Below are 12,614 nucleotides of genomic sequence, written 5' to 3'. Positions count from 1 at the left end.
CATCAGATCAGATCACATCAGATCACATCACATCAGATCAGATCAGATCACATCAGATCACATCACATCACATCAGATCACATCAGATCACATCACATCAGATCAGATCACATCACATCAGATCACATCACATCACATCAGATCAGATCAGAACACATCACATCACATCACATCAGATCAGATCAGATCAGATCAGAACACATCAGATCACATCAGATCACATCACATCACATCACATCAGATCAGATCAGATCACATCACATCACATCAGATCAGAACACATCAGATCACATCACATCACATCACATCAGATCACATCACATCAGATCAGATCACATCACATCAGATCAGAACACATCAGATCACATCACATCAGATCAGATCAGAACACATCAGATCACATCACATCACATCACATCAGATCACATCACATCACATCAGATCACATCAGATCAGATCACATCACATCACATCAGATCACATCACATCACATCAGATCACATCACATCACATCAGATCAGAACACATCACATCAGATCACATCACATCACATCAGATCACATCACATCACATCACATCACATCACATCAGATCAGATCACATCAGATCACATCACATCACATCAGATCACATCAGATCACATCACATCAGATCACATCAGAACACATCACATCAGATCACATCACATCACATCAGATCACATCACATCACATCACATCACATCACATCACATCACATCACATCAGATCACATCACATCAGATCACATCAGATCACATCAGATCAGAACACATCAGATCACATCACATCACATCACATCACATCAGATCAGATCAGATCAGATCAGAACACATCAGATCACATCACACCACATCACATCACATCACATCAGATCACATCAGATCACATCAGATCAGATCACATCAGATCAGATCACATCAGATCAGAACACATCAGATCACATCACATCACATCACATCACATCACATCAGATCACATCACATCAGATCAGAACACATCAGATCACATCACATCACATCAGATCACATCAGATCAGATCAGATCAGATCAGATCACATCAGATCACATCACATCACATCAGATCACATCAGATCAGATCAGATCCCATCAAGGATGTTTTCTGTTTCTTAATCTGACAATAAGTGTCTCAGGGTCCGGGACTGGTCGCCCCCTGGTGGCCGACGTCTCCCACCCCCTTCCGCTGACGTGGAGGAGGCGGTGTTTATGACCTGTACTGCCGCCAGCCACCAGGGGGCGACCGTGACGATCTGGCTTCACTTTAGCGGAGTCGTTGTGGCGTCCATCTTGTATTTACAGTCACTTTGTGCTGCGTGTGTTTCGTCGTCTGTCCTCAGATCCTGAAACACGTGGATCCACTGACTAACTGTGTGCGGTACTACACCCCCAGGGGGCGCTTCGTGCACGTGCCCCCCGGCGGGCCCTGCTCCGACTGGGACAGTGACACCGGCCAGCCCTGGTGGAGGGATCCGGGCTACGAGGTGGGACTGCTCACGGCCAAGGCCCGGTGGATACGAGTCGTCAACACGCTGACGTCGCAGGAGCAGCAGCTGGAGGTGAACTGTCCACACCAGATGCACTCTGGGTAACGGAGCCTGGTGGCTCTGAAAGTATCAGTCAGATATTTAATCGCATCCTTCGTATTTGAGGACTCCGCATCTGTTAGGGTTCAGTTATTGAAACGTCAGAGAGACGATCGACAGCTTTTTCCCGCCTCTCGCTGCTCAGGTGTGTTCAGAGGAGACGCTGGCTGAGATCCTCCAGCGCTACCTGCGCTACAACGGCCACGCCCACAGCTACACCTGGAAACACAACGGAGCGATTCTGGACATGAGCAGGACGCTCGTCCAGAACAACGTCCCCGACAACGACCGCGAGCTGGAGCAGCTGCGACTGGACCGGGACCTCTACGTCCCCTCCATCCTGCTGCACTTCAACGACGACCTCACCGAGGCGTGACCTCTGACATCATCGAGGTCACTGACGACAGGACGACACAAGAGCGTCGCCGGCAACGTAAACACAGGAAACAGGAAACTCATGTGTAACTGAGAGATGATTCAATTATTACATTTTAATAAAGAGAAGCGTCTGGATTTTACTTTGTGCTGCATCAACTATGATTCAAATGACTTATTGATTTATTATATTATATCATATGATTCACAGTGGTGTTTGTAAAAGTGTCTGTCGGAGCAGAGGAAGTTCGATTCACTCCCAACCTGATGCGTCGACGTGTCAGTGGATCAGCGGCACGAAGACGTCAAGATCCTCTTTCATTGACTGTTTCACAACCTCACCAACAACCGCCATTTTGGGACTTTTGCAGAGACTTTTGACATCAGCAGAGCTCACACACACACACACACACACACACACACACACACACACACACACACACACACACACACACACACACACACACACACACACACACACACACACACACACACACACACACACACACACACACACACACACACTGTTTTCCAGTTCAAAGTGCGTTTGGGGGCCAATGACCCTCAGCTGATGTTTGGACTGTCTGACTGTTCGTCAGGCTTCATTGCAGAGGCGAAGAAGAAGAAGAAGAAGAAGAAGAAGAAGAAGGAAGACACATCAGGGAAAAAGACATCGCCATGACGACCGAGTATCATGACAACATTGAAGACGACAGCAACTCGTTCTGGAACAAAGGTACCTGTCTGTCTGTCTGTCTGTCTGTCTGAACCACGAGGAAACAACGTACTGACGTGTCTCTCTACCTGTCTCTCTCTCTCTACCTGTCTGTCTGTCTCTGTCTCTACCTGTCTGTGTGTCTGATTGTCTACCTCTCTTTCTCTCTCTCTCTACCTGTCTGTCTGTGTGCCTGTCTTTCTCTCTCTATCTGTCTGACTGTCTCTCTATCTGTCTGTCTCTCTGTCTGTCTGTCTCTCTATCTGTCTGTCTGTCTGTCTGTCTGTCTATCTATCTGTCTGTCTGTCTGTCTGTCTGTCTCTCTATCTGTCTATCTGTCTATCCGTCTGTCTGTCTGCCTGTGTGTCTGTCTGTCAGAGCCTCGACCTGTCTCCTTCTCAGGTGTCTCCAGGTTCAGACGTTGGTTGTTTCCTGCTCTGACAGCGACAGTCATCCTGGTTCTGATCATAGCACTGGGAGCGAGCAGTGAGCGCACACACACACACACACACACACACACAGTCAGATGAGGTCATATTTGACTTCATATAAGATGTAATCCGTGTGTCTGTGCAGACACGACGACGTCCAACCGATTGTGGTCTTTGGAGAAAAGTGTCTCCAACCTGACGGGATCACTGAACGCCGCGCTGCAGCTCAGCACAAGTAACACACACACACACACACACACACCTGCCGTGGTTCCTTCGGTCAGCTGATGTGATGTGAGAGGTGACCATGTCCGGTTCCTTCTGTCTCAGACGCGGCAGCAGACGTCCGGCGGCTCAAGTTTTCTGTGGAGAACAACAAGGACCAGCTGACCTCAGGTGTGATACACACTGCACATCAGCTGTTCCTCCGCCAGCAACACTCACACACATTGACCAATGAATCACCGCGAAGTTAACCACTGTCGTGTTTGTTCAGTGTCAGAAGCCTTGAAGCAGCTCGCAGCGCTGGACGCCATCAGCAGGTCGGTTGCTTCACTGAAATGTTCCCTCGAACGCCTCGTCAACAACGGTAAACCTCCAGCTCCACGAGGACCTCCATCTCCACGAGGACCTCCAGGTCCTCGTGGAGCCAGAGGTCCAGGTCCACGTGGACCTCCGGCTCCACGAGGACCTGGACCTCCGGCTCCACGAGGACCTCCAGGTCCAAGTGGACCTCCAGGTCCACGTGGACCTCCGGCTCCACTTGGACCTGGACCTCCGGCTCCACGAGGACCTCCAGGTCCACGAGGACCTCCGGCTCCACGTGGACCTCCAGGTCCACGAGGACCTCCAGGTCCACGAGGACCTCCGGCTCCAAGTGGACCTCCGGCTCCAAGTGGACCTCCAGGTCCAAGTGGACCTCCAGGTCCTCGTGGAGCCGGAGGTCCTCGTGGACCTGGAGGTCCTCGTGGAGCCGGAGGTCCAGGTCCAAGTGGAGCCGGAGGTCCACTTGGACCTCCAGGTCCACGTGGACCTCCGGCTCCACGAGGACCTGGACCTCCGGCTCCACGAGGACCTCCAGGTCCAAGTGGACCTCCAGGTCCACGTGGACCTCCGGCTCCACTTGGACCTGGACCTCCGGCTCCACGAGGACCTCCAGGTCCACGTGGACCTCCAGGTCCACGTGGACATCCGGCTCCACTTGGACCTGGACCTCCGGCTCCACGAGGACCTCCAGGTCCACGAGGACCTCCGGCTCCGGGACCTGGAGGTCCACTTGGACCTGGAGGTCCTCGTGGAGATGGAGGTCCTCGTGGAGCTCCGTCCAATCACACGTTCAGACATCTCCTCTCTACAGTCTAGATGTGAAGAGTTCTCTGTCTGTGTCTCAGGTTCAGAGGCGAGTGGATGTTGTCCTCTGGAGTGGGATCGTTTCCATAGGACCTGTTATTTGTTCAACAAGACGCCGTTGTCCTGGTCTGATGCAAGAGACTGGTGCAACGGACACGAGTCCCACCTGGCCATCCTGATCACCGACGACGAGTGGGTGAGACAGTCTGTCTCAGATTTAGAAAAACAAGCATTAGTAATGTTTAGAGTAAACAGCAGTGGAGCGAGTACTGACCCCTGTGGGACACCTTCACCGACGTTTTGAGGAGTTTAATGTCTCTCCGTCTCTCCGGACCAGGACTTTGTGACCCGTCAGGCCGCGGGTACTTATTACTGGTTGGGTCTGACGGATGAGAGGACAGGGAACTGGGAGTGGGTCAACCAGACGCCCTACGTCATGAACCGGAGGTGGGCTGTTACACACACATCATTTGTCTTTGTTGTTGATTTAACCAATTTCCAGTGAACCTCATATCTCACAATGTTTGTCTCACAACCAAACAAAGGGACAGGGGGGTGACGACATAACCTCAGTGTGTCTCTGGGTTTCCAGGCGCTGGAGACCGGGCCAGCCTGACGCCTGGACCAATCACGGTCTCGGTCCCGGAGACGAAGACTGCGCTCACCTGCACAACGACGGACGGCTCAACGACCTGCACTGCTCCAACAGGCTGCGCTTCATCTGCCAGAGACGCGAGCAGCGCAGCTGAAGACCAGCACCTCGGGCCGGGCTCCGCCCACACGACCGCCGCGCAGAAAGACGCCATTAAAAAGTTTGATCCCAACAAATCAGACTGCTCTGTTGTCTCACCATCGATTTTCTTCTTTTTAAATCTCGTCTTCACTCGGATGAACTGCTCACAACTGAGGTCAGAGGTCAAGGTCACTGTGACCTCATCATAAAAACAAGTTCTTTTGGCCGAGACTGTTTTATTTAAAGAAACGTTTGTCTCCAGGTCCGGAAAGTGTAAATACTGTAGTTCACCCAAAGGTTTAGAAAAACTTTCTGTGAAGTTCAAAACTTTAATTCTCTTTCAAAAACTGAATCTTTTTAACGTCACAGCTGCGACGCACCAACGTCTCTAAATCTGAAAATGATCATCTCCTTTCTTTAAATAAAAATTAAATAGATTTTTTTTTTATCATTTAAATGACGTCAAACTCCACTTTGTGACATTTTTTTAAAATGGTAACGTTTTATGTTACAATTAGAAATGTTCAGATGGAATGAAATGTCATGAGCTGATCAGCTGTTTCTTACGGAAAAACTATCAATAAGTAAACACAAGATCATTTCTCCTTCTTTTCCCCACTGTACTGATACATATTTGAAATACTGTAAGAGTTTTACTGACATCACACACATATATATATATATATACACTAAATAATCATACTGTCACTTAACAGTTGTAATGAAATGTTTTATCCAAAACACAAATCCCAACGTCAAACTGAAATCTGGATCAAATCCAGCAAAGAGCTTTGAATGGAAAAGTTTAAAAGGTTAAATTTGTCACAGGAGCTTCTTTCTTTTAAATGTAGTTAAATTATAGTTTTAAAAAACTACAACTCCCAAAGTGCTTCAGTCTGTGTTCCAATAAATAACATGAAATAATTAATACTATTATGAAAGTATCAAAACCTCAAAAACAATCATTTACAAATAAAAATCAGTGTGTGTGTGTGTGTGTGTGTGTGTCAGTTGGGCAGGCGGAAGGCTCGGCTCAGGATGAGTTCAGTTGTAGCTCCGCCCAGGTGACACGCCTCCAGGACACACACCAGCCTCCGATTGGTCAGCTGGTCCGCCATAGCAATGAGGTCAGCTGAGAGACAGAGAGAGCGGTCGTCATCATCATCATCATCATCATCATCATCCTTCGTGTGTGTGTGTGTGTGTGTGTTTGTGCGTGTGCGTGTGCGTGTGTGTGTGCGTGTGCGTGTGTGACCTGGTGAAGGTGGAGGTTTGTCCGAAGAGAAGGCTCCATGTGACAAGATGGAGGTCCAGGTGTTGGCGTGAGGAAGGAGGGGGGGAGGTGAGGGGGAGGATGGGAGGAAGACCACGTCGACCGACACGCCGTCCGAGAGAGCTGACGGAAACAGATTTAACTTCAGTTAGGTCCCGCCCACACATGTGCTTGACTAATGGTGAGTCAGTCTAAGCTGTCAATCATGACGTCTCCGCATCAAATTAAAAACCAAACTAAGAACTGGGAAACATATATTTAACGTCTACTTTGATTTTTTAACTTTGGTCCCATCTGCTAACACGGAGGGGGCAGGGCTTATGAGCTATACTGCAGCCAGCCACCAGGGGGCGATCCAGACGGTCATGTCGGCCATTACAGACTAAACACATCTGTTACAGATATTCGTCTTTTATAATAAAAATAATAATACGTGTGTGTGTGTGTGTACCTCTCAGTCTCAGTGTGTAGTAGTCCTCAAGGGCAGAGTCAAACCTCCCAGGCTCCGCCCTCCCTCCCATCACCACGGCGACGGCCTGCTCATCCCTGCGGGCGTGGTCATAACGCATCGGCAGCGTCTCCTCGGCGACGGGCGGCGGAGTGAGAAAGAGTGGCGCGGTGGCGAAGGTGTCGTCGTCGTCGTCATCGTCTTCATCGGCGTTGGAGTTTTCTAGAAACTCCATGGAGGCTTCGAACAGGATCACTGCACGAGGATTATTATTATTATAATTATTATTATTATAATTATTATTATTATTATTATTAATAATAATTTTAGTTCTGATCCTCTGTATATGGATATCAACATCACACCTGTGTCTTGGTTCTGTTCTGTTGGAACCGTGAACCATGGACATCTGAAAAGACACAAAACTATTTGTCATCTTCAGCTTCCAGGACACGTCTTCACTCCACGTTTTCAATAAAGTTTTGATTATAACACAAGAGGCGTCACCTCTTCCTCGGAGTCTCCAGCTGCAGCAGCCGCTTCCTCTTCCTCGACCTCCTGACGAAACAAACACGACAAACGACTGCATCCAGAGGTTTATCTCGACAAAACTCACCTCCCCTGATCAACTCCCGTGTATTTAAGGTCTCACCCTGACGTGACGGGACGAGGAGTCAGCTGACCGACGGCCGAGGACGGAGAGGTGGGAGAGAAAGACGAGGTGGAGGAGGAGGAGGACAGAGGGGGTCTGAATGAACGAGGGGTGGAGGGCAGAGGGAGGGGGGAGGAGGAGGAGGAGGAGGACGGAGACGGGTGAGAGACACAGGGGGACGAGGGGGAGAGGGACGAAGCTCGGTCCGTCCAGAACAGAGAGCGATCCTCCTGGAGGAAACAAGATGGACAGGTGAGTCTCAACAGCTGCAGCCGTCGACTGATGTGTGTCGAAGTGTTACCATGGTCTCCGAGTGTGTGTTCAACACTCACCTGTCCTCTGCGCCTGTACGTAACCATGGTTACTGTAGCCTGGATACAGAAGGTCCGTCTTTCGCGGTAAGACAGCCCCTCCAGCTCCCTCTGAAGCTCCGCCCCCCTCAGGAAACCTGGCACACCTGAAAACACACACACACACACACACACACACACACACACATTATAACACACAACATAGAACTTCACTATATTAAATCAGACGATATCAGACCTGATCAGAACAGACCTCTGCGATCTTTCATGTATGTTTCCAGGGAGACGGGAGGAGGCGGGTACGTGAAGAATCCTCCAATCAGAGCCCGGCTCAGCACCTGTCTGTCGTCCTGGCTCCTCAGCCACCGAAGGAACCGTCGCACGGGCGGGAGTTTACGGTAACTCATCTCTGAGTGGTGGCCCAGTCCTGCCACATCAACCAATCAGGGGAGAGATGAGGTCAGACTGATGAGGTCAGTGAGGTGGGTCATCTGGCCTCCGACCACCAGGGGCAGCAGACAGTGTTACCTGTGCAATACACCTGAGTGTTCGTGGTGTTGGCCAGGAAGGTTTGATCTGCAGCTCTGAGCAACTTCAGTCGTGTGCAAACGACCACAGACACTGGAACAGACAGACGACTATCAGCTTCTCATGTGTGTGTGTGTGTGTGTGTGTGTGTGTGTGTGTGTGTGTGTGTGTGTGTCTCACGTGGGTGGAGGTGGAGGTGGGTTTTGGGTTGAGACGTTGAGAACAACTTCACCATGATTGGCTGACTGCTGGTCCCGTCCTCCAATCGCAGCCAGCGGTATTCCAAAAGCTCCGCCCCTCGACCATCTACCAATGAAATCACGAGATTCCCAGAGGAACAATCAAACACAATAACAATGATCGTTCACTCACTCATACATTTTCTGTTGCTTGAAGTGTCTATTATTGATATACGCTACTCCGGTAAACATGGCAACACTCACCCTTGCTCCTCATTCGCTCCGGTCGCCCCGAGAGTGTCAGTAGACCGATGACATCACACACTGCGCCGGGAGGACGGTCCAGCAGCTCCTGACTGAAGAACGGTCAGAGTGAGTGAGTGAGTGAGTGAGTGAGTGACTGTGTGTGTGTGTGTGTGTGTGTGTGTGTGTGTGTGTGTGTGTGTGTGTATGTGTGTACCTGTTGTAGAAGCTGTAGGTTGGTGCAGGTGGGAGATATTCCGGTGACACTGATGATTCTGGGAGAACAGATATTTGTGCAGCAGGATTCCTGCTGTTCACGCTGATCTCTGGACAGAACAACAGAAACAGACACAGGGTGACACGTCTGTCCGCACATTACCATCTTCGGTAGATTAAGACACTTTGGACCCGTCGTCCAGTCAGAGTCAAGATGGCGGGATGTGTGGATGTGTGTGTGTGTGTGTGTGTGTGTGTGTGTACCAATGTCATCACGCTCAGCCTGGTAATGCTGTTTGACTCGATAGCGTCTCAGGCTGATGACATCACCAGGCTTCAGGCAGCGATACCAGCTGACGCACACGCTGTTCCACAACACCGCACACACACTTCCTGTCCGGTCACACACCTCCAACACCGCCTGGATGGGGGAGGGGGGGGAGATAGAGAGAGAGAGAGGGAGAGAGAGAGATAGAGAGAGGGAGGGAGAGAGAGAGAGGGAGAGAGAGGGAGGGAGAGAGAGAGAGAGAGGGAGAGAGAGGGGGAGAGAGAGAGAGAGAGAGAGAGAGAGGGAGGGAGAGAGAGAGATGGAGAGAGAGAGGGAGAGAGAGGGAGGGAGAGAGAGAGAGAGAGGGGAGAGAGAGAGGGAGAGGGAGAGATAGAGAGAGAGAGAGAGAGAGAGAGGGAGACATAGAGAGAGAGATAGAGAGAGAGAGAGAGAGGGAGAGAGAGGGAGAGAGAGAGGGAGAGAGAGAGGGAGAGAGAGAGAGAGGGAGAGGGAGAGAGAGAGAGAGAGAGAGAGAGGGAGAGAGAGAGGGAGAGATAGAGAGAGAGAGGGAGAGAGAGAGGGAGGGAGAGAGAGAGAGGGAGAGGCATCCCACAGATCGATCCCTCGATCAGAGGTCATCTTTTATTTAAATAATTTAAAAAACGTTACCAACAACTATTATGCTAATCTGAGGACGCGTGTGTGTGTGCGTGTGCATGCGTGCGTGTGTGTGTATTCATTCTTTTACCTTGTAGGGACATTCACAGTTGCGGTCTGTTCTCCCATAATACATCAGGTGCGACTTGTCGATGATGCGTACAATCAACCGATGCTGGACGGCGCCCCTGGCAACGCCACGTTGACCGGACAGGAAGGAGTCACGCAGCTCGGACACCGTGACAGCAGGTCGTTGCCCTGACAACACACACACACACTTTTTTTCAGTTAAAACTTTTTTCAATACTTGGTCAGGATAAACACTCTAATGTTCATCAATGTAATTCATATTCAAAAAAAGTGGACATCAACACAAAAACGATCTCCACCTTCCTCCTCTTCTTCACGCCCCTCCTCTTCCTCAGTGGGAGGTGCTTCCCTCCACTCCTCCCCACTGGGGTCCACATTGTTCCAGAGTGGGAGGAACACGCTCCTATTGGCTCTGAGAGGAACCAAGGGACCTGCGGAAAATGTATTTTATACAGTCAGTTGGTTCCATATTCATTTATTTATTCTATTTGTCATTTACTTATGAACTCTCTCTGAATTGTTTGGTCTTTGATACTCTCCTCTTTTTGTATTTATTTTTTTCTCTTCATATTTTTACAGCATTTCCTCACTTCCTGATACATCGTTTTTTTTTTGGTGTGGATGGAGGCGGGTTGTTTGTTAAATTATTAGTATGAACTGTTCTGTACACATAAAGTCTTAAAAGCTAATTCAGCTAATTTAAATACTGTTTGGGGAAAATTGACAAATTTCAAATACACGTGTCTCAGGTTATGTCCCCACACAGGAACTGGGTGAATCCATGTTTCCTCTCCGAATGCACCTGCAGGTTCTGAGGATCCAAACCAGGGCAGAGAGTCATGGTCCTCATCGAACCACCCGACGCCATCGTGGTCCTCGACGCTCGGAGCTTCTTCTCTGACGTCCACACTCTCCAGTCTGTAGCTGCAGGAGCACAAACGTTAGACCCGACTCTTCACGACACACGGCGCTGCATCCACCGTTTCCTCGTTACCTGTCCATCTCCGCAGACGCCGCCCCGGGGCATGACGGGTGCTGAGCGGTTATGGCGGGGACGAAGGTGGCGTTACTCAGCGTGGAGCCGGCGTGCAGGACGTTTCTCTCAACCAGCCGGTTCAGACCAGGATCCAGAGTCACACAAAGTCTGCAGTGACCGTCCGTCAGCGTGACGTCATACAGGTCATCACCTGGAGACACGGAACCAGAGAACCAGACCATCAGAGACTGTATATAAAGACGACAATCGACTGTATATAAAGACCATAAATGTCCCGTCCTGCGGTGTCTGACCGTTGAGGACGGTCTGGGGGAAGTAGACAGACGACCCCTGGTCTCGGCCGTAACGCCGCAGGTCCACCACACGCAGCAGCTCCCTGCAGACGGCGGCAGACAACGAGGACGTCTGCAGGACAAAGACATGGGAAGAGAAATCAACAAATGATGAGTGAGAAGAAAAGAGGCTGCTGCTGCGGATCATCAGTGTGATGAGCAGACCTTTATTCTACGGTTCCCCAGTGTGTCTTCTTGACAAGTTGCACAAACCGCAATGAACTGAGCGACCGACAGGGGACACTTTATGGTGGCGCACCCATGATACCAATTCCGGTAGCTCAGTCTGAACCAGTCTTCATTCAAATATCTGACAATTTAAGTTTATTTCATATTTGACGACACTCAGAGAGAGATTCAGTCACGCAGATGAGCACGTGTCTACAAATATCAGCTCTCGTGACAATATCGGCGTTTCTATAATTCAACTGGCGCCTCGTTATTTCAATATATTTCAATAAATCTACTTTCAGATCGACGGTTCAGATGCAGACGTCTGCTGACGTGAACGTGTCACAGTATCTACGGTCCCGTGATAACTTCTGCCTTCGTGTCTTTTATTCTGTATGAATATAAAACCTCCTGTTGTGTCGGTTGTGTTGAACATGAGGCAGCTGCCGGTTTCCGGTCAGACTCCGGTTTAACGGATCAGCACAGCGCCGTTAAAACGACCGCTATCTGAATGGAGCCCGCTGCAGCGTGAACACCGGAGCGGACGGGACGTTTCTTCACAAATCAAAGAAAAACGTCATCTGACCTTGTTCGGTCCGGGTCCGGGTCCGGGTCTGGACCGGGTCAGGGTTCTGTGGAAGACGCAGCCAGCAGCCGCCATGTTGGACAGGCGACCAAAACAATAACAGTGCGGTGCATTGTGGGAGAAGATTATAGTACTCCTCTGGCGCCATCGGGTGGTAGAGTTGCAAATCGCAACCATCTGAGCAACCGACAGGGGACACTTTATGGTGGCGCACCACTGATTCCATTTGCGGAATATTTTCATTTTATTATTCATACAAGTATTATCTATTATTATAATATTTTTTTACATTCTAATTATGGTTACAATTATTAATACTATAAGATTTACATTTCTTAATTCAATGGCATTCAATGGGATAGATTTTTACAGTTTAATTTTGACCAGTCTAATAACGGTGTTAGATAAATTTGTAAACATGTAAATATATTTATGTAA

The 12,614-nt window shown here is 49.6% G+C and overlaps 3 protein-coding genes across 6 annotated transcripts in view; 2 read left to right on the top strand and 1 right to left on the bottom strand.

The window, feature by feature from the left end:
* LOC118320409 (cytochrome b5 domain-containing protein 1) overlaps positions 1-2,139 on the top strand; it is a 4,758-nt gene extending 2,619 nt beyond the window's left edge. For all 3 annotated transcript variants that reach the window (XM_035651200.2, XM_035651192.2, XM_035651184.2), the window contains exons 4-5: positions 1,376-1,594; positions 1,767-2,139. In XM_035651200.2, the coding sequence (XP_035507093.1) occupies positions 1,376-1,594; positions 1,767-1,997 (450 nt within the window). In that variant the 3' untranslated portion in view covers positions 1,998-2,139. The remainder of the gene's footprint in view (positions 1-1,375; positions 1,595-1,766) is intronic.
* A 149-nt stretch (positions 2,140-2,288) lies between these two features.
* asgrl2 (asialoglycoprotein receptor-like 2) lies at positions 2,289-5,320 on the top strand. 2 transcript variants are annotated; one of them, XM_035651053.2, is made up of 8 exons: positions 2,289-2,732; positions 3,090-3,197; positions 3,288-3,377; positions 3,473-3,538; positions 3,639-3,731; positions 4,534-4,688; positions 4,830-4,939; positions 5,085-5,320. In XM_035651053.2, exons 1-8 carry the CDS (start codon positions 2,675-2,677, stop codon positions 5,239-5,241), a joined length of 837 nt encoding a protein of 278 aa, XP_035506946.1. In that variant the 5' UTR covers positions 2,289-2,674; the 3' UTR covers positions 5,242-5,320. The 2 variants fall into 2 exon arrangements, with proteins under 2 accessions (XP_035506946.1, XP_035506952.1); XM_035651059.2 differs by having other exon boundaries at positions 5,038-5,178.
* Positions 5,321-5,934: 614 nt separating this feature from the next.
* si:ch73-71d17.2 (RPA-related protein RADX) lies at positions 5,935-12,304 on the bottom strand. Its single transcript, XM_035650644.2, is given in 20 exon segments — positions 5,935-6,357; positions 6,481-6,621; positions 6,950-7,201; positions 7,312-7,355; positions 7,454-7,504; positions 7,599-7,828; positions 7,931-8,055; positions 8,163-8,336; positions 8,438-8,530; positions 8,618-8,743; positions 8,881-8,972; positions 9,077-9,185; positions 9,340-9,496; positions 10,092-10,258; positions 10,390-10,521; positions 10,893-11,014; positions 11,085-11,277; positions 11,381-11,492; positions 12,177-12,260; positions 12,263-12,304. Coding segments are annotated over 20 exon segments (2,556 nt in total). The 5' UTR covers positions 12,290-12,304; the 3' UTR covers positions 5,935-6,232.
* Between the last annotated feature and the right edge of the window lie 310 nt (positions 12,305-12,614).

Source organism: Scophthalmus maximus, chromosome 12 (genome assembly GCF_022379125.1).
Source record: "Scophthalmus maximus strain ysfricsl-2021 chromosome 12, ASM2237912v1, whole genome shotgun sequence".
Classification (NCBI taxonomy): Eukaryota; Metazoa; Chordata; class Actinopteri; order Pleuronectiformes; family Scophthalmidae; genus Scophthalmus; species Scophthalmus maximus.
This window is presented reverse-complemented; position numbering and strand designations above follow the sequence as displayed.